General features: G+C 36.3%; 1 protein-coding gene across 2 annotated transcripts in view; it reads left to right on the top strand.

Annotated features, from left to right (window-relative positions):
* Nucleotides 1-22,176, top strand: part of SFMBT2 (Scm like with four mbt domains 2) — a 154,499-nt gene that overhangs the window by 42,983 nt on the left and 89,340 nt on the right. For both annotated transcript variants that reach the window (XM_075208590.1, XM_075208589.1), the window contains exons 3-4: nt 10,880-10,974; nt 12,974-13,214. In XM_075208590.1, the coding sequence (XP_075064691.1) occupies nt 10,880-10,974; nt 12,974-13,214 (336 nt within the window). The remainder of the gene's footprint in view (nt 1-10,879; nt 10,975-12,973; nt 13,215-22,176) is intronic.

The raw sequence follows: 22,176 nt of genomic DNA, 5'->3' as shown, positions 1-22,176 counted from the left end.
GAACTACTTTGATTTATATGTATACAAAGTTCCAAGAGCCAAATTGCTCTCTCTTTCTCTCTCTTTCTCTCTCTCCATCTCTCTCTCTCTCTCTTTCTCTCTCTTCCTCTCCTCCTCCCTATCCTAATCCCCTTAATAACTTTATTAGACCTCAATCATTGCAATATTTTTGTTTGTAATAAAAACAAAACTAGATCATTTACTTTCTGACATTAAAAATTAAATATTTTCATTTCAGTTAAAAATACTTTTCTTTATCATTTTTTTTTTTTTTAAATGTTGGTTTTTAAACCAGGCCTAATTTAAAGCATGAATGAAAGATACGGACATTCATAGCGGTTATTCAACAATTTTATGTCCTTTTTTTTGTTTAGGAAAATTTAAAGGGGGAATTGTTGTTTTTTTCTAAAAATGATAGGGAAAAAAAACAATTCCCCTTTATATTTTCCTAAGCGCTGCTTTTTGATAACCAACATTTTTGAGACTATTCTCATATATGTGTTACCGAATGTTTAGGTTCTTACTATTTTATATTAAATTTTTTTTCTATTATTCTTTCACTTTTTAGGCACAAAAATGTTTTGTCTGACAAATTGCTCAGTTCAGGTGCTTTTTTTCAGAATGAATGAAAAATAGGAATATAAATGCCTTCACACACAATGATTACAATCTAATTTGTCAGCTTAAACTATTATCTAGTGAAGCATGGAAGTCCAGTTTATTTTGTATCGTATATTGTGAAATGTATTCCTAAGGGAGCAGCTGAATGGCCTGCTAAAGATAATGAAACTTGGCAGCTACCAACTTAAGATAGCTTCTAATTGCTTACACAGCAGATACATGCTGAGTCTAGAGACATGCCTTAAAAACTTTTAACAAATTGAGGAAATATTTTTACATAGACTGCTTAGCTGATTGACACAATTAAATAGCAACACATCCAGATTTTTATTTTTATTATAGCCCAGTCCAACCAAATTATTATTGCTTTGTGTCTTGGTAATCATGATTCATCAAATATATTATCGCCTTGCTGCTATATAAATATAGTTTGCTGCCAAATTGTAATTTGTTTTAAAATTAAATATTCTTATTTGGGGAAGCATCACACCTAGAATAAAACAATATATGCAAATGCTCTAAATGCATTTAATCTAAATTAATTTTAGGTCAGAGGACAAATCACAATAGTTTATAAAATTAAAATAAAAGAATTATTATTTTAAAAAAAATCTAAATCAAAAGCTTAAACCAAGCAGCATAAAAAATAAAAAAAATAAAAAAGGGGAATCAGACATAAAAAATAAAGGGTGTTTTGGTCCATGTTTCAATGGGATGATTTTTAAAACTGTATATGACTCAAAACAGTTACAATTATAGGTCATGTCCATACTTGTTATATTGAATTAATACATTTATTAGCAAACATAATTAAATGAAATAATTTTTGTTACATTTTTTGTGGCCTATTACTCTTTATATTTGTCTTCAAAATCATACAGCACAACATGTCTGTACTGTGACAGCAATTTCTAGAAATTGGATCACACAGCACAACCAGCTGTTCAGGTTTTTGCTTCCTTTAAATTCAACTGCGAAACAGTTTTTCTCACGGTGATGTAAAAAAATAAAAATATATTTTACCACCTGTTGTTAACCAGCATTGCATGTAATTGTTATGTTAACTTTTATCTGTTTTTTTTTACGTTAAACAGGCCATATTTTGCATCAGAAAGTGATAAGATCTTAGTACCTCTTAGTAAAGAGCATTAATAATTTTGCCACACAGAGGAATGTTAAAGTTAAGATAAGTATTGCTTGTTTAAACTCTGCAGTGTAGTGTGAGAGTGCCCAATCTGCCATATTGTGAGGAAAAAAGTCATACTTGCCAACTTATGGCAAGTATTATCCGGGAGCTGCAGAGGGAAGGTGGGCATGCACGGGGCGGGGCTCCAAAAATCGCGTCATTTTGGTCCCATTGTAAAGGGTTACTGTAAAGAGTTACAGTGGGGGGCGGGGCCTAATGCCACGATTCCCAGTGAATCGCGGCGTTTTGGACCTAATTCTGCCCACTTCACTAGGAAGTGAGTAGATGCGAGAGATTGCCATGCTCTCCCGGGAGTCCGTGAGACTCAACCGAAATGCGGGAGTCTCCTGGACATTCCAGAAGAGTTGGCAAGTATGAAAAAGTGACAGAGAAGATTGGCACTGTACTGTTGTTCGTAGCTTCTCTTGGTGTTGTGAGGGACCAGGAAATAACATCGCAAACTCCATAAACAATCTCTGCCAGTGCCTGACATTATGCCAGAAGGCAGTCCCCAGAAGTGGAAATGAATAGTGCCAATTCTCTATGCCACAATTGAACACACAACCCATATATTCCACTTCTGATTGATCGATAGTATAGCTTGGCTTTCAAACATTATCACGGGAATAGATATGAGGTTATAGCATTACCCATATTTCTAACTGGAAGCAAAGTTATATAGATAATTATTTTCATGCACAGCCCAACACAATGGCAATACAAGCGGGACCAGCTCTCCCATAGTAGCTGACCATTCTTGCAATATTTGCTTATGAATTCCCTATTAAATATATCATCACTGGAGATTACAATTCTGTAATCATACTGGCATATAAATCTGCTCTTTTTTTTAAACAACTTCTGGCATTATGTTCTAGCAAATAATTTGGATGCCATCTGGCAGTTTTGCTTGCTGTTGTAATATTACAACATTTTATATCACAGAAGACAACTTTTTTATTTAATTTAATTATTAATTACGTTCAAAAATAATATATTAATAGCCATAAACAGTACAACATACTAAAATAGAATCCACAGTATTATTCTTGTGTATGTAAGCTAGTATTGATATAATAATGCTTTACATGCAATAATTATGATTGCATGCATGAAAACAGAAGACTGCAGCTTTTCTAGGCAGTGTTTTCCAGATTTTAAAGAGCATTTTAGTAAAAATGGCTTTAATGACGTATAATGGCTCTATAATTGTAAATAGAAAACTGGGATATGTTCTATGCTCAGACCCTAAAACTAACTATATGCTAACAATATGCTCTCTTTTCTATTGATTCTCTTATACAGATTATGTACTTCCAGATATACACACATTTTAGCTAATTCCAAATAACTCATCCAGCACATGAATATAATATTTAATTTGGCCAGCAAAGCAGTATTAATCACAAAATACCTTGTAACGTTTTAAGGAAAAATAATTCATAATGAACAAAGAAATTAAAATACTGAAATGTTAGTTCAATTATTGTGTTAAGGTGAGGGGATGTAACAGGGGTGGAGGACCATCATTATATGTACTGACAGTTATTGAAGTGTAGTGACAATTGTCATAGAGTACAGGGGAAGCAAGGGGTGGGATTAATTTTCAAAATGTTCACAGTAAAGGTAGAATTTTCCTTTAAGTCATTGTTGACCTTATGTATTTGATTCTTCTTCCCAATATGCAATTGCTTTCATTTTTGGAGAAATTTTAAATTTGAAGAAATGACAGTAAAATACCTCCTCTGTCATCAAAATATATATTTTGAGATTAACTTAAGTATATTTACTATCTACAATAAATGTATTTTATTCTAGACTTGTATCCTAATAAATAATAGTAATTGTATCATAGTTGCTATCACTACTTGATTATATATATTGTTTATTTCTATTAGTTATTGTTAAGTGGGATCATCTTTGCTGAGGTCATAGGTCACACTGTAGGCTTGTTTAATAAACAAGCTTCACAGCAGCAGATTCATGTTTTATTTAGGTTTAGACTGACACACTGTCCGTTTTATTGGGTTACAGATATAAAAGTATAAACAAAAGAAAAATAAATCACTACCAGTCAGGATGTAATTAATACAATGGATTTCTCTGGCAGCTGGATAACCACTGCCTTCTAACTTACAAAAACACAATTTCCAAACAACTTTGGGATATATTTACTAAACTGCAGATTTCAAAAGTGGAGATGTTACCTATAGCATCAATCAGATTCTAGCTGTCATTTTGTAGAATGCACTAAATAAATGACAGCTATATTCTGATTGGTTGCTATAGGCAACATCTCCACTTTTCCAAACCCGCAGTTTAGTAAATCTAGCCCTTTGTCTCTCACAGGTTGTAGGTGATTCCCAGTTCTAATAGGATAGCCTACTTACCTACCACCCTTAAATATATTTCAGCAGGTGCACCTCTGATGGGTGAGCAGCTGTGTAATCTGGCCTGGAGTAGAAATGACACCTTTTAAACATATGATAGGAATCTTGGTGAAGTACACAATGTACTTTGCATATGCTATCCCCACCACCACAGCTGAGCAACTGATGAGCATTTTGGTTAAGCCTACCTGTACTGTGTTTAATAGAACACTTAGGTCTGTATACCTGAAAACCATATAGTTACTCTGCTGTTTTTCTCCTGATTTTCATACAACCTGAGAGATGAGTACTTCTAGTACCCATTTAATGGCCAAACACTCCTTCTTTGCATAGTGTTTTCATGTACACTTAGTTTTCTGCTTCCGTAAACCACAGTATGGTCCTTATCACTGAGACAAAACAGCACACATTCCTACCTCAGAAGCTCCTGTCTGAACCACAAATTCCAATTTGTCAGGAGGCACTAAAATAGGTTTCTCTCTATTGGCATGGCTGCTGATATTGTGTCTTGCATGTGCTCTATGATGCTTTTATAAAATGTGACCTGAATTTTCCATGTTTCTTTTGTAACATCAATCAAGCCCCGGGATGTCTGTCATAGAGTGGCTCAAAAGGCAAGTGTCCTGTGGAGAAACGTAGAACTTCCCTTAGAGCAAATAAAGGACTAAGAAGTATAATTTTTTTCCTGTCCTTATCTATGATTCTTCATATGGAACTACACCAACTCGGTGGTATATAGAGGATGCTAATATTTACAATAACAGTCTGGTTCTCATGAGTATCAGCATATACACAGATTACACCACAAGTGTCGGACTGGCTTTAAGGAGGTACATATAACATTTGTTTTTTATTAAGGTAACTAAACTAAGCCCAATAAAGCAGAACTTTCTCACCAATTGCAATGTGGCACATTCTCAGACCAAGGCTTGCAGCAGTTCCTCACAAGCTGAGCAAACAGATCCACATTTTTTTAGAAAAGCAACATCACATTCCACTAATTCAGCAGTTAAAGGACATGTATCTGCAATATGCCTAGCTCTTCACAAAGAAAGCATCTTATGGGTTCTGTAGTCAGCCTTTTATAAGGCACTTTTAGACCTTTCCAACCTATTTGGCTGGTCATGGGCCTACAGAACACTTAAACACAATGGGCCTGATTCATTAAGGTAAGTACGGCAAAAAAAGGAGTAAATTCTCTCATGGACAAACCATGTTACAATACAAGGGATGCAAATTAGTTTATTATTTTGCACATAAGTTAAATACTGGCTGTTTTTCCATGTAGCACACAAGTAATTGATAGCTTTATTTTTACATTGAAATGTAAAGTCGAGTAGGACATGCCCTATCCCAATTATAAAATCTGCCATCACATTTTAAATTTACCCCCCCCTCTAATGCAACATGTGTTTGCCAAAGTGCAAAGTTACTCTTTTTTTTTTGCTTTACTTACCTTAATGAATCAGGCCCAATGATTTTTTTTCCAGCATTTTTTTTACTGCATGGAAAGGTAAGCATTGGGACTGTAAATTACTTAGCAATTGCTCAGCTGAAGAACATTGCTTCACCATTTTCATAATAAGGTTAATGTTTTCTATTACTTACCCACTTTCTCAAAGCAAGAGGTATGACTTACAGATACTTGTCATTAATAACATATACTACAAGCTCAGAAGCTGTCAGATCACTGGCCGCAACCCCTTCATGGTGAGGTGAATGAGGTCATCTCTCTGGAAGCATGTGCTATTCCAGCTGGTAAAATTATTGCTACCCGGGATCACCTGTGCTGGAGTAAAAGGTCACATTCCGTAAAAATGTCCAATAAATAGACTTCACAGCAGCAGATTGAAACTGACACACAGACAGTTTTTATTTAGAAGGATGTATATTTTCAGATAACAGAAACATATATCCTCATCGGTAAGGCCCCTATGACAGCAGACTTTCCTATTTGACAACTAGAGAGCTACTCCCTACTAGCTTACAAATAATACAAGTTCACACAACCTTTTCACTGACAGTTTTCAGGGTATTTCCCAGCTCTCTTACATAGATAGGCTTTCCTGTGACACCAACCGGAGAGACAAGCTGTACTGACAGCTTCCCTTAACTACATTGTAGCAGGTGCACCTCTGAACATATGATAGAAGTCTTAAATAAATGTGCCTCCCATCCACAAGTACTCCTGCATATATGTCTGTATACACTACATGGCCAATAGTATGTGGACACCCGAACATCACATCCGTATGTGCATGTTGAAATTCTTATTCCAAAACCATCGATATTTATATGGAGTCTTTCCCCCCATTTGCTGCTATAACAGCCCCACTCTTCTGGGAAGGCTTTCCACCACATTTTGAAACAGAGCTGCTGGGATTTGCATCCATTCAGCCAGAAGAGTATTAGTGAGCTTGGGCACTGAAGTTGGTGGATATGGCCTTCCTCGCAATTAATGTTTCAATTTATTCAAAAGGTGTTAGTTAGAGTTGGGTCAGTATTTTGTGCAGGCGGTTTAAGATCTCCCATACCAAATTTAGGAAAAAATTCTTTGATGAATCTCGCTTTGCGCACGGGGGCATTGTTATGCTGAAGCAAAAAAGGCATTCCCAAACTGTTGCCACAAAGTTGGAAGCACATAATTGTCTAAAATGTCATTGTATGTTGTAGCATTAAGATACCAATTCATTGAAACTAAGTGACTCAGGTCAAACTATGAAAAACAGCTTCAGGCCATTATTCCTCCTCCATCAAAGTTTACAGTTGGCAGTAAGCATTCAGGTAAGAAGTGTTCTCCTGGCATTCGCCAAACCCATATTCATATGTCAGATGGTATAGCGCAATTCATCACTCCAAAGAACGCTTTTCTACTGCTCCAGTGTCCAATTGTGGTTTGCTTTACACCATATTTTCGTATTGGCTTCTCATGTGTTGCTACTTATGAAATTCCCTACCATACCCAGTCACACTCTCCCACAACCTTCATATCTTTAAACATGAGGGCATACTTATCTGGCAAGTGCTAGGCCACACTCCAATACCCTCATTCCTTAGACCCTAACTATTCTCTATGTTTTGGCTTATTGATTTTTGTGTGGCTATATCCACCCTTAATACCTACCCTTCCCCTTCAGATATACCTGAAATGCAGCATGCAGCTCTGTTAGGTGCACATGTCCTTCCCTTCCCAAGCAGAGTGAAACAGAACCAAGTCCTGACCCCATGAGACAGTCCATCAAAATCTTTCCCACCAGAATAGGAAGCATTGACAGACTGTGCCGCTCTTTACTACCTGCTTTTACAGCTTTCACTACCTGCTGTAACTGGTATTACATCTTGGCTGGATCCTGGAATGTTGGGGTCCTGTTTGGAAAACAGATAGGTACTATTCACCCCTTGGAAAGCAGTGAACACATAAATAGGCTCCTTTTTCCCAAACTTAAATTATCAGTTACTAAATAGGCCTACCTGCCTTACTGCTCCCCACCACAAACACACACACAAACAAGCTCCAATATTTAAACTATTTACCCATCACCAGCCCCAACATTAAATTGTTAACTCTTACCATTTAATAGACAGACCTATCCCCCCTCCACCACCACCAGCCATTAAATTAATAGCATTGTAATTTAATAAATAGTCTTATTTCCCCCAATAAGACAGTTTCAAGATAATAGCATTTAAATCTCCCTGTGACCTCTAACATTTATTTTTTTACCCCCCACATTTGCTAGAGACCCCACATTGCAATAATTTGATTTGACCCCAAATTATATGAATACCCCTACTACATAATATTAATAATGCTCCACCCAAAACACGTACCTGCTCTCCACGTAGTATGGTGAATCTATTCAGAGACAATCCATTCCCCCACCAGATTGCTTCAGTCCCTGAAATGGGAGGGGACGAAAGGGAAAAGAACTACCACAAGCAACAGCATATATGTAACTGAGACTGCTAATGATTCTGTGAAGGCAATCACTGCATTTTCTCCAGTATCCCTGTTTTCTACATTCCCCTGCCCACTTCTCTTTTACTGCGCATGTAATATTATTATATTACACATACAACATGTGGTTTGTACAGCTGTTTAGTTTAAGCTATCCATACGGAATTAATTTATTAAGTGGGTTGGCTGTTTTCAACCAAATTGTCAAGTTATTATATGTGGGAAACAAATTACAAATGATCTCTATAAAAGCAGTTAGTCTTTATGTGTGGGCCCTCACAAGCTGACTGCACTAACTGGGCACCATGTTATCTGTTATTCAGTTTGACCATTGAATTGAAGGTAGCTTTAGAATAGCCTTAGTGCCTGAGGATTATTTTTTTATGCAATGATTTTTATGTTTATTGTCTATGAAATTTCTATTGGTTCACGAGTGGTAGTTTTTTCTATTTCAGCTTTTCAAGGTCCCATAGCTGCTACTAATTAAGTAACGTTCTCGTGCTGTAATGTACTAATATTCTGGAATGTAGTATAATTTAGTTACTTGCTCACTAAAAGTCACAACACAATAACAATAGCAACTGTCAGCACTTTTACAAACCATTTATAAATAACAACTTGTCACGAGATTGTAATTAGTCTAGTATAAAATAAAGTACAAATTGATATTATGGATTTTGTGTTTAAATTGATTACTTAAGAATATTAATATTCAGTGCAAATATTTGCATAATTGTACTATTAATGGCAAAGCCTGCATGAGTTATGAATAGAAATGTATTGCGCTTATCACTTCATCATTAAACATAGAAAAGTAATAGAACTGTTGTTGAAATCTCATTTATGATGCATAATTGAAAGATAATGGAGTTATTCCAGGACTTGAATTAGTCTTTGTAGAAACAATTATCTCTCGGTTGCTTCTTCTAAACAGCAGTAATGTACAGTTATATTCCACCACAAATTATATTATGTTATTACCATATGTAAAATAGGTTAAAGGCCTGAATTTTAAATGAAACAAATTCTTCCTTGTTCAATTCCAATAAATATTAGATCACAAGGCATTATGTCAGTATCAAACAATTGTTAATTGTTTCAGGTAATCCGAAGATACAAAAAAAAAACCAAATCATTGGAACAAATCATTTTTTATATTACCAGTGTTGTATTAAAATCTATAAGCAGAGCTGATTTAATCTTAAAGAGATATATCACCTCTTCTAACACATTATGCGAGTCTTTACACCAGCTAGCAGAATTGTGCTGAGTTCCATTAGATCTCTATTGTTCTTGTCATCTAAAGTCCATTGATACTAAAAAAATACTATAACATTTGTCAAATCAGACAGCTTGACGTCTCTTTTATTTTGTAGGGCTTCCTCAATTGATTCATTCTGTCCACATGTTTAAATTGTCGACAGTAGTAATGTTGGCAGTCACAATGCCATCATTAAACAAGCAATGCCGGACCTGCCCACACAAAAGAGTTATAAAAAACAAGTGCCAACACTAATAAAGCTAAAACTACCCCCCATCTAGGGGCAAACGCAGGATTTGTAGAGGGGGATTCCACACCACGCCGCCAGTGGGCGTGACCAGCATGCATGGGGGCGTGGCTATAATTTTAGACAGTGCTTGGCTGCTCTCCAACTCTTCCTATCCCCATAATATACATGGGCAATGCTGTGTGCACTACTGTTAGGTGCACGCAGCTCTCCCTTTTCAAGCAGAGCCGTATGAAGCGGGGGCAAGGTCCAGCTACCTCAATTATACAGTACCCCAGGCTTGGAGGGGGGGGGTTTACAGGCACAAGGAACCCCCCCCCCTCAGTTTGCCTATGCCATCCTCTCCCAAAGCTTTAGAATAGCCTTAGTGCCTGAGGATTATTTTTTTATGCAGTGATTTTTATGTTTATTGTTTATGAACTTTCTATTGGTTCACGAGTGGTAGTTTTTTCTATTTCAGCTTTTTAAGGTCCCATTGCTGCTACTGATTAAGTAACGTTCTCATGCTGTAATGTACTAATATTCTGGAATGTTTGCATTTGTTTTTTTTAACTGTATAGCTGCCAGGCATTGCTTGTTTAATGTCGGCATTGTGACTGGCGACATTACTGCTGTCGACGCTCACAATGTCTACATTTTAAACATGTGGACAGAATGAATCTGTCAACATTTAACCTGTCATCATTTTAGTGTCTACAGGATAAGTGTTGACAGATTCACCTTTGGAAAATCATACCCATCAAAGTCAGAGACACCTATCTGTGATAACATGTCTGATTCGGTAGGCATTTTAAACAATTGATACAAGCTATAATAAATAGATCTGACAGTAAAGCAGGAAGGAGCCGGGGGCCGCAGGTGAAGGCTCGGAGGGCCTCATGTGGCTCTAGGGCTGCCTGTTCCCCATCTTTGGTTAATTCCTTACATACAGTACAAAAGAGAAATTGTAATACAATGTGACAACTATACATACATTTAGAATAAGGTATTTATCAAATAATTCCTGTTATGGAAGCATATCTTTATATACATGTCAACATAAGGATAGATAGATAGATAGATAGATAGATAGATAGATAGATAGATAGATAGATAGATAGATAGGTAGATAGATAGATAGATAGATATTGATTCATTTGAAGGCCCACGCAGTGTGATATATTTGCATTAGAGATATTCTTTGCTTTCCTATTATAATTGTGTTTTGTTTCTATAGATGATAATTCCAGTGTTGAAGATACAGATTTCAATTGGGATGAATATCTAGAGGAATCAGCATCCAGTGCTGCACCACACACCTCTTTTAAACATGTATGTATTGCTGTAGTGTTTGACTAACACACTGAGTAAACGCCATGATAGAAAAACATTATGCCTTCAATAACTGGAAACTTCTATCACAAAGCAAATCAAACATCAAAGCTAACGAGCACACTTCTATATTCAGAATAGGCTGTGGTTAGCCAGCTCTTCTTTTCATGTCTCTATATGTGTTATAGAATTTACCTCCCTGATGTTTTACATGTTATCTCACTATTGTATCAGAATAACAGTTTAGCTTTTTTGTATTTTTAAAGTCATCATCTTTACTGTCTCGGTTTATATTTTTTTAATTACTTTATTACTGTGCATCAATAGTGCTTGATATTTATTGAACTTATTCATATTTTTATTGTATTACGTGGTCAATTTCGATATAATCCATACATTGCCTGTACTAGCATAGTTCCAATCTGTCCCTATTTTTCATTACAGACACCAGTTTTAATGATTTGTCCCTAGAATACTCCCCCTACAGTATTTTTTTTAGAACCAGCCAACTGTTATCTACGGTGTCTGTTATTCTGTATACTGCTTGTGATTCTACTATTTCTCTAGTCTCTGGAAATTGAATGCAAACTTTGCAAATGGGAACGGATTCAGTGTTTGACACATTTATGCCCTGTATGGGAGGAAACCGGAGCACCCGGAAGAAACTCATGGAGAACATACAAAGTCCACACAGATAATGCCATGGTCGGGAATCAATCTCATTACCCCAGTGCTGTGAGCCTGAAATGCTGCCTACTAAACAACCGTCCTGCCCAAATATAGCTACTTTAACCATCACAAACTTATATCCTATACACAAAGGACGTTTTTTAAATGTAACCACACTATCCATGATATATAAGCAGTATTTTGTAACTGGTTGTTCACATTACTGCTGCTAAGATAAACTGATGATTTACTCATACTTATCGATATAATTGCTATTCCAATTTCTATGCTTTGCTAATATGAATTTTGAGGTGGTTTTTGATTTTAAACTGAAGGAAACTGTTGTAATTGCGTTTCAATACTCGCTTTCAACCACAATGGTAGGGATCATATTACTATAACCCTTTCACTACCGATAGTGAAAGAACCACCATAGGTGCCCGCACAGGCCCTGGCATCAGTACTCGAGGCCAGACCTTGCATCAGTCCTCGAGGTCTCCCGTCTGCTCTGCAAAGGTCATGTGCAGTGGGCAACTTGTGATGGAGCGCACATGTTCAGAAGAGGGGGTCTACAAGCCAAGTTTTGCTACGGGGCTTGGTGATGCATTGCACAACAGACAAAGCCTGTTCATGTTGTGTAACCCAAGATTCATAATAGACCAATCTTCAATTTGTTAATTACACTTGCTTACTTAAGTAGCATTGTATGTAAAAAGTATATGTGAGAGAGGCAGACAGAGAGAATGGTGGAAACATAGAAGTAGAGAAGGATATATATATATATATATATATATATATATATATAGAAAGAGAGAGAGAGAGAGAGAGAGAGAGAGAGAGAGAGAGAGTCTCATGGGACTTTACATATTTAAATATTAATGGGCCTGTACTTGTGTTTGCAATTTGAGAGCTATTTTAGGCAATCAAGTCAGATGCTGACATTTATTCTCAAGTCACACTAATATTTTTGCGACTGATATTCACTTTGGTGGAGGTTATACAGAAGGCTCATGTGTTCTAACAACTACTTTGTCTATGTCTAAAAATAAACCAAATCTCTATCTGTAACCAGGTATTTATAATGACATGATAAAGGTAGGTTTGTGTTGTTATGGATAAATAGCACTGTGTCATGTTCTTGTGGGTTGTGTCTACAAACTGAAAAGACAGTAATGATGACAATATTTAAATCGTTTGGTAAATGATAGAATTTACTAATCCAAAGTTTCAGTCATAATTTACCTCTTTCATTTCTGTTGTAAATATTAGCAGATATGACTCATGACAGGTCTACCATTTCAGTCTATTTATTTTATTATCTTTTGACAAGGTTGAAGTTAGCCTTCAGAGCAGCTTCCATCCTGGAATGAAACTGGAAGTGGCCAATAAGAATAATCCGGACACCTACTGGGTAGCTACGATCATTACCACATGTGGTCAGTTACTGCTCCTAAGATATTGTGGCTATGGAGAAGATCGCAGGGCAGACTTCTGGTGTGATGTCATGACCGCAGATTTACACCCTGTTGGTTGGTGTACACAAAACAGCAAAGCCCTAATGCCACCAGATGGTAAGATCAACCATTTACCTGATTGTTGCTGCAGTTCGGTAGTTGTAAACCAGGCCTGTCCAACCTGCGGCCCTCCAGGTGTTGTGAAACTACAAGTCCCAGCACGCCCTTCCAGCTATCAACTGGTTGTCTATTGGCAAAGCATGCTGGAGCTTGTAGTTTCTCAACACCTGGAGTGCCGCAGGTTGGACAGGCTTGTTGTAAACCCTTATAAATGTACTTGTTGTAGTATATGACCTGCATTGTTGTTATGAAAACAAGTGTAGCACTGTGGACATGTTCGTTTAACATTAATTTTTAAGCCCAAAAAGGGCCACTTTTCAGCAAATTATGAAAATGAACAAAATGTCTCGCTTGTCTCTAGTTATGAACTTTCAGCTCTGAAAGTTGTTAAGAATTTGGCAGAGTTGCGTTAATTTAGCTAAAACTGAAAAACGCTGACCAAAATGTTACACAGAGGGACTGCACCATTAGTCACAACAGTAAGAATTGTTCGGATGACTAATGCACTGCTGTGGTTTCAATTAGAGTATAAATGTCTACTTTTACCGTATCATTATGATTTATGAAACTTAAAAGGTTTTTGTTCAGCTAGAGATTTAGTTCTAAATCCAAAAGTATATATTGTTATTCCTGTAGCTGCAGTGCAAACTGGCTTCATATTTTTCACCCATACAAAGTTTCATAGCACACTGGAATATTCAAATATCTTCTGTAGACAAGAAATCAGCACTAGTTCCTTAAATATGTCGAAATTACTTCTTAGTTCATAGTTATTGCAATAGCAAGGTGATATTTCACATAAAATGGTTGGTAATATGAACAAATACTATGTGTGTAATTATAATGTATTTACGGCCTGCTTTATAAAAAATATACTACTAAGCTGTTACATATAATCAGAAACAAGATAAATCACAGATACTACTATTTTTATTTTCTGCATTCAACACTTGTTTTATTAACCATACAGGCACATATCTGAACAAATAAATTAGTCTAGGGGATTGCCATCAGAACTGGCAATCAGTTATGAACAGGTGTTGTTTTGCCATCCAAGGAAAAGTATTGCCCTGTCCCCAGAGTGGTGTATAAAACTGCAGGAAATCTGCTCGCTGTCATTTCGAGAAATTTTGACTCAAGAGCCTCAAATCTCAGTAAATTTTTTTGATATTGCGGTTAATATCAGTGATAATCTCAAATCTGCAAACAAAAAAGGAAAATTAATTGAAATAGTGTCACAGGGCTGGAGGACATTTACAGTAAAATAAATTAATAAACAAACAGGTAGCGTGAATCCCATGCATATATTGCCCCAAACCTCTAGCCAGCTACAACAGTAGGCAGCCTGGGCTGGTTTCCACTATAACAAGAAGACCGGGAGCTTGGTGTCACCCAGTCATGGTAAAGACCGACCCCAGGAGGCCATCATAGCAGGGCGAATGTGCTGGAGGGAGAACTAGCAGACTTCTCAGAGGCTTCTAGCCAGTTCCTGAAATATATTGGGGCTCTTCTTGAATGTCTAGGATACGAGGCTGGGATAATGCATGATATTGGGACCCTTGGAGTGGCAACACCTGAAGATAAGAAGCCCCGTCAATTATATAAAAAAGAATATTAAAGTTTTCAGTCCAGATACAAAAAATAAAATAAAAAATACTCCGCAATATGACCTCTGTCCTGCACACTCCTGTCTCTGACCTGTGTGGGAGAAACGTTTATGATTGGTTGGCTAATGAAGGGGGGTCCCGAGGACTCCCAGCGTTCACCATTTAGTGCTTGGGTGCAGAGGTCATCTATTCTATAGGGATTATTCAGAGAACATAGTATACATGATGAAATTGCCATTCTAATTAATGTTATAAAATAAAGAATAAGATGAAAATAAATAAGTGCTAGGGTCTGTAGAGCAAGTGGAACAGGGCAGTAACTATTCATGGTGATGTGAGGGGGAATAGTGCATTATATTATCTACAGACCTGTCCTTTTCCACTTATGAAATCTACAGAAAGATGTGATTAAATCTTATTGTATAATGACAAAATAAAACAATCTTTTACTTCTGTTGAAATTAAAATAAAGGAAAAAAACATCTATTTTATTGCATCTTATTAAGCCCCCTATGACTTATATAGTACTTTTCTGTAGACGGCAGTACAGACATATACTGAACTGTAAGCCGTTATTTTCAATGTTGTATATAAATACAGTCATTTATAACTATTACATATATTATATGAGAACACTTTCTTTTTTTAAAAAAAAACCATTGTGTTAGTGTGCCATTATAACTATGGGGCTAGGGAATGGTTCCCTGCTTCACGACCAAGCCTATTTTGCATGTCTTCCCTTGTTGAAACTATCAAAAGGAATTAGACTGGAGACTGCCTTAATCCCTTCTCCTTCACATTATGACACATTCTGCTTTGAGTCTTACTTATATATTTTTTTGTCAATAACTCAACAATGGTGCATTGCCATTAAACACTACTATGGTATTACATCAATATAATAGGAGTTGTGTAGAAGGATTTGGAATTTTTCATTAATATAACCCTATGCTATGTCTATTTATACCCTAGATAAGGAAAAAACAACATAGCACAAGAAAATGTTAGAAATTACACTTATAAGCCTTTTGTAAGCCTTTAAATGACCTTCTAAAATTGTACAATAGTGAATAGTATAATAATAAATGAGGTAATAAAGTAAATAAAAAGGGTAACAAAAAGAAAATTAATTGCAACTGCCAATGGGAAGATTTGTCACTTGGATATTTATTTATTTATAACAAAGAGAGACATTATTCATGTAGCTGGAGCAATACCTCTGATGAAGAAATATAAATGTTGATGGATTCAAGATATTAAGATAGATATCCATCTAGTACTGCATGTTCTTAACTCACAGTTGTCCAATTCTCACCAATATTTGAAAGAAGGCAGGTATTGTTGTCTTCAGGTGAAAGTGTGTGTATTATGTCACGTCTTCCCTTCCTCTTAGTCATCCATAATTAATGTACTTTCTTGATGATTGCTTCTTGAGCAATGGAAGTCATTTGGCATCACATATTAAGAGCACAATGGGCCGAGGCGCATGGCAAAATCCTCTTTGGTGGTGCTACGCACCTCGGTTTGTGCGGGTACATATTGCTTTACAGGTGTATGAAACCTCATAAGTTATATTTGCTGCCGTTTTGACAACATTTCGCTGAAAATACGCGAATCAGTGATTTTGTGATGTGAATCTGTTTAAAGTAAAAGGAATAAATAAATTAAAAAAATGTAAAAATAAACTAATATACCCCCTTTCCTAAAACTCCAATCACCCTCAACACTAGACAGACTGGGCTGGTTTCCACTAAAATAGGGAGACCACGAGCTTGAGGTCCGCCTGCTGTAGTGCATGGCTTATGCCTTTGTGGCTAGGGTTGATCATAAAAACACCTTAGCTCCTTCACAGGGATTACCAACCCCTACCGGAAAAATGTTGGGGCTCTTCCTGAGCCCCTCTGGGCCATAATAATGCATGATATTGGGACACTGAGGAGTAAATGTATCAATCTGCGCATTCTACAAGCCGCCGATATTCGCCGACTTTGCAGGCCAGATTTAAAACGGCAATGTCTTTACAGACAAGGTTTGCAAACTCCCCTTCTCCAACCAGCGTGGGGTAACATTTGCGATTGGTTGGCGGCGCACTTAGTTTTCATTCTGTGGAGCGAGGGATTTGAAATGAGATAAAGGGGTGCATAAAAATGTATTTTAGCGGCTTTCTATGTTTGACATAGGGCACACATTTCATGCCATTTTCAATCTACAAAAAGACTTGACTTTTGTGCCAGCTCTGAGCTGCCAAAAATTGGATCTCCTCCTATATATTTATTGGTACATATTTTACACCTTCCTGAAATACCTTTTTTAGCCCAATGTAAAAAAGAGAAGCTTTAAACATACAAAAGTATCAAATGTAAGAAAGACAGTCCCAAAGTCATAATTATTGGAAAATGTGAAAGTTTAATTTAATAAAAGTGATGAATCTAAAGTGGTAGCAGGTTGGACTGATGTGATTTCTTCACTTTTGCACAGAGCGTCTCCAGATTTTGCTGACTCCCTGCACGCCTAGGCAGACTTCTGGTTTGCAGAGAACAGAATATAGCATGTAATTTGATGTGCATTGGGCAGAAGACCATTTAGGTGCAGTGGGGCAAAATCAAGGTGTTTTGTTGTGCGCATCCAAAGCCCTGACATGAGATCCGAATGTTGTTAGCAGATTACTCTTGAAAAGAGAGTTTCTGAAAAAAAAAGCTAACAATGAGCTGGTAAAGGGAATAACAAGAAAATATTTTAGGATAGGATTTATTATTTAGGATAAAATAAAATTAATTTGTGTTCTAAATAGTTGAGAGGTTTAATAGCAGGGAAAATGTCTATGGCCATTTTCCTGTGCACAACCAAAATGGTTTTGCATACTTAACAATTAGGGCAACACCTATTGAATCCATTTGTTCATATTGCGGTTGTTCCAAAAACAATATGCTATTTCCAGTTTCCCACAATCAGTAAGCATAATTTCTCAGCATGTGACCTGACAAGGAGCAAATGGGGAAATGAGGCAGTTTTAGGCTTGCTTAACTAGTGTATGTCTGCAAGTATTGTTTTACTTATTTTTTATTTATTTTTCATTTTATATAACATAGTACAAAATGACATAAATAGTATTTATATTATATAGGTTACAAAGAAAATAATATGGATAGCAAAGAATAATCCTTAAAGTATTTGTGATATGTACTGTAAGTAAGTGGGTTTTATTTTTAAAGCTGAAATTGTTTATTTGTTTCATTTCTTCATTTGTAGCTGGTTATACTCAGTTCCAGGAAATCAACAGTACTTACTTTTAATAATATCTGCGATTTTGCCAAGTGATGCATTTGATTGGTAGTTCTTATCCACTGCATCTTCATTAGTTGCATTTATGTTTTCACTGTGTGTCTTTGTGTAAGAAAGTGTGAAGTGGGCAAGATAAAAATATATTCCATGAACTGTTCTTCCTGCACTGTACAGTGGGAAAATACAGCATAGTGCAGATGCAGAGGACCAACATGAAAAATATTAAACAAGCATAAGCAAAATGCAAAGCAAGCATAGGAAAAAATACAGGACATGCACGATTAGCCGTATATTAAGCATAATAGTGTACACATGACATAACGGGTAAGGTACAAAAAAGTGTTGTATATAGAACATACAAAGGTGGATGAGATGGTAGCCAACAAGAAGTGAGGTGGAGAGAGGGACCTGCTCATGAGAGATTATAATCTACAATTACGTTACTTAAATTAAGTTTTTATGCTATAAACTAAGGCTTTCCATAGACACTACAATACTACAATGGAATATCCTTATTCTAAAGAAATGCTTTGCTTCAGCTTTGATGTTTTAAATATATTCAGCAAAACACTTAGGGCTAGATTTACTAAGCTGCGGGTTTCAAAAGTGGGGATGTTGCCTATAGCAACCAATCAGATTTGTGGAAAGTACTAAATAAATGAAAGCTAGAATCTGATTGGTTGCTATAGGCAACATCCCCACTTTTTCAAACCCACAGCTTAGTAAATCTAGCCCTTACACTATATATATTATTCGAAACACAGAACATGAGTTTTATGCAAGATTATATCCAGCATTTTAAATGAGAGCTGACATGATGATGATTGGTTGGAAACAATGATACAGTGCCCCTTAGTAAATAATCAAATGATCAAATATTTTATAAGCATTTCAAAGCAGTAACTTGTGAGCAGAACTAGTCTCAGATGGGAATCTCTAGATTTACTCAGCTAGGAGAAATTATATAATTAATATAAGCCAAGTTTGGGAAACATGTTACTCTCCTGAGAATCACAACATGTATAGAGCGAGATGTTGCCTACTCCACTAGAATCTCTGCATGTCTATATAACAGTCTACTTTTAGTTTGAACCCAATAGAAAATGGACAGACTTTTATTTCTGAAAAGAAACTGTAGTGCTCATACACACAAGTGTTGAAAACCATGCTCGGTAAAACCATGGAGAAAACCATGGCACTTTATCTTCCCTTTAGCTGTTCATTGATTAACCTGCCTTAAAGCTTTCCTGAAACATAGTGCACTAAGTAGATATTGAGCGTTCCTAAGGAACTCCATTGTATTTAACCGAACATTAAGCATTCTGCACATTGCGTTGAAAATGAGACAAAGTGAATGCTTGTCAAAAATTGTGTATGTACAGGTGCATTTGCTTTTATTAGTATTTTAGACAGTCAGCATCTAAACATGTTTTCTAGGCTTTACGATCGCTCGATGAGCAACTAAAATTGCTGCCTTTGTGTACGAGGCCTTACTCTTAATATAAATTGATGAAATTAAGAAGCAATACTCAAAATCTAATACACTAGTTGATGTTAGCTGCAGTTGGTTAAATTGCACTGACTATTTTTACTTTCAAATACTAAGTATTAGGACTATTTTTTGGTAATAACATATGGATTTTAGCTTTTTTTTTTACGGGGTCTTGCAAAGGGAGCGAAAAAAAATGCCAGTCAAGTGCCAAAACATTACATTGATTGCTGCTCTAGAAGATAGCTATTGCTTTTTTGCCCGAGGGAAGAGAAGTTCATAGAGAACGTTGAAGCCACCCTGTCATGTTCTTGAAAAGTGATTTCATGTGCAGTGTTGAGCCTCAGAGGGATGGCTTCGCTAAAGATAGACTGAAGAAAGGGGAAGCAGCTGAAGCTGTTGATTGCTGGCTACAGGCACTGATCTGCTGTGGTAGCTGTATTCTTTAAAATGAGGATTATAAGGTTCTTGTATAGCACAAAACATATTATGTAGAAAAGTGGAAGTTTTAAAAGGCTTGTATGTCTAGTGTTATCAGCGTCTGCAGAAGTAGGTGTTTGGTGGACAATAATGAGCGGTAAACTTTTTGTCACCAACAATTCTAAATGGAATGAGCTATAATATCTATCTATCTATCTATCTATCTATCTATCTATCTATCTATCTATCTATCTATCTATCGTAGGCTTTTTGTTGATTCCAAGCACTTGGAAAACATGTGTAAACATGTAAAACTTCTTAACCGCATCTCATTGTGTTTACAATGCACTCCTATTGAGGTAATTCTGGGCTTTCAGTTCCAATAGGAATGCGCGATACGGTTGGTACGGCCATGGATGCGTATATTGTCCTGGCGAAAAGTGGTAAGATAAGCCTTTCCGTTCACCCAGCTAGTATAGCGGAGGCTCAGCTGCCCTGGCAATATTTTATTGAAAAAATACTGTCAATAATAGATTTTCTGTTGTTGCGATAAGGGGTGATAGAACATAATCGTTATCGCTGCTTTATAATAAATTCAGGCCTGATAGTCTGGTACTATCTATTTTGGAGAGATCCTCACGGCAGCTTGCAATCAGCAAAATGTACATTTTATAACTGAGAATATATTATATGTTTATTACTTTAAAAGGGCATGCATAAATGTCTGTTACGTGGAATGGTAATATACAAGTTTATTTTTTGTGTTTAGTTCCACTTTAAAGACAGCACCAACTTCTGAGGAATAATGACTCATGCTTGAAAGAGAAAAATAAGCTAGTCACAAGTTTTTCCCTGGAATTCTAATATTTTATGCTTGTCATTACTCAGAAACAAGCAAATTGTGTGGTCATCTGCTAATCATATAAAAATAATAGCATGATTGGCTCTGAATCAACGAGACTACATGTTGACATGAAAAAAGGTTACGGTCAGACGAAGTGATTATAGGAAGGCCTATTGTTGCAACATATTGTATTGAATTCCACCTGGTAGAAAAATGATTGCTTATGTCATAAAATAACTCAGTTACAACCCTTGGGCAATATGATATATACCTTAACTACAACATGTTTCTGAATTCTAAAAGACCATTATTAGATTTGTGGTTTCCACCAAGTGTTCATATAAGAATGTTATTCGAGCACAAGTAACCCTGCAGTGTTTCATTTCAGATACAATTAATTCTGACTTCAAAAGACTTTACATTGTTTCTTGGCATAAAGCCAGTGAAGGAGTGGAGTGGTTCAGTGAATAAAAGCATTAGGTTTAGAAACATTGCTGGATATATAGAGCAAAGGAGACTCGTAATATAGTTCAGTATTTGATGTTACCTTGTGTCAGTCTCAGGCATGACATCATAAATTGTTACTTGTTAGTCTAGCACCTGTGCCGAATACTTTGCTGCATAAGGGATATAGCTGGAAAAACAGATAGATGAGGTATATTAAGCTCTCTATTGTGTGCAGTTTATCTCTGACAATGACAAAAAACTAGAAAAAGCAGCTCAGGTATTGTCAAAAGTTTTTGCGATAAATTTATCAAGCTGCGGGTTTACAAAAGTTGATATGTTGCCTATAGCAACCAATCACATTCTAGTTGTCATTTTGCAGAATGCACTAAACAAATGACAGCTAGAATGTGATTCGTTACTATAGGCAACATCCCCATTTTTTCAAACCCGCAGTTTAGTAAATATACCCCTTTGTGTTAGTAAGGTGATATTACAGCTTTTGATTATTTTGTATTAAATTATTATTATTATGTACAAAATCATAATTAATACCATTATTAAATATTCATTAGAATGATACACAGATGGGATTATTTAATTGCTATGTGCTCTGCTATGTGCAGAAGTTTGCTTTTGTTTCCTGAGATTAGCAGCTATAATATTTGTTGCACTGGGTTTCCATGGGACGGAACAATTACTGGATGAGGGGATGCCAAGGAGACTATAAAATGCAACCTGGCAAACAGAGTGTGGAACTGGTACTGATATGCAGAGACCCTTTATTATTCAACCGACATTCCTTCCAAGCTGCTGCCAGCTATTTATCAAAATTGGGCGATAATGGAGTTTTTCTACCGCTGTTACTGCATT

This window comes from Mixophyes fleayi, chromosome 4, assembly GCF_038048845.1.
Source record: "Mixophyes fleayi isolate aMixFle1 chromosome 4, aMixFle1.hap1, whole genome shotgun sequence".
In the NCBI taxonomy this organism is placed as follows: domain Eukaryota; kingdom Metazoa; phylum Chordata; class Amphibia; order Anura; family Limnodynastidae; genus Mixophyes; species Mixophyes fleayi.
This window is presented reverse-complemented; position numbering and strand designations above follow the sequence as displayed.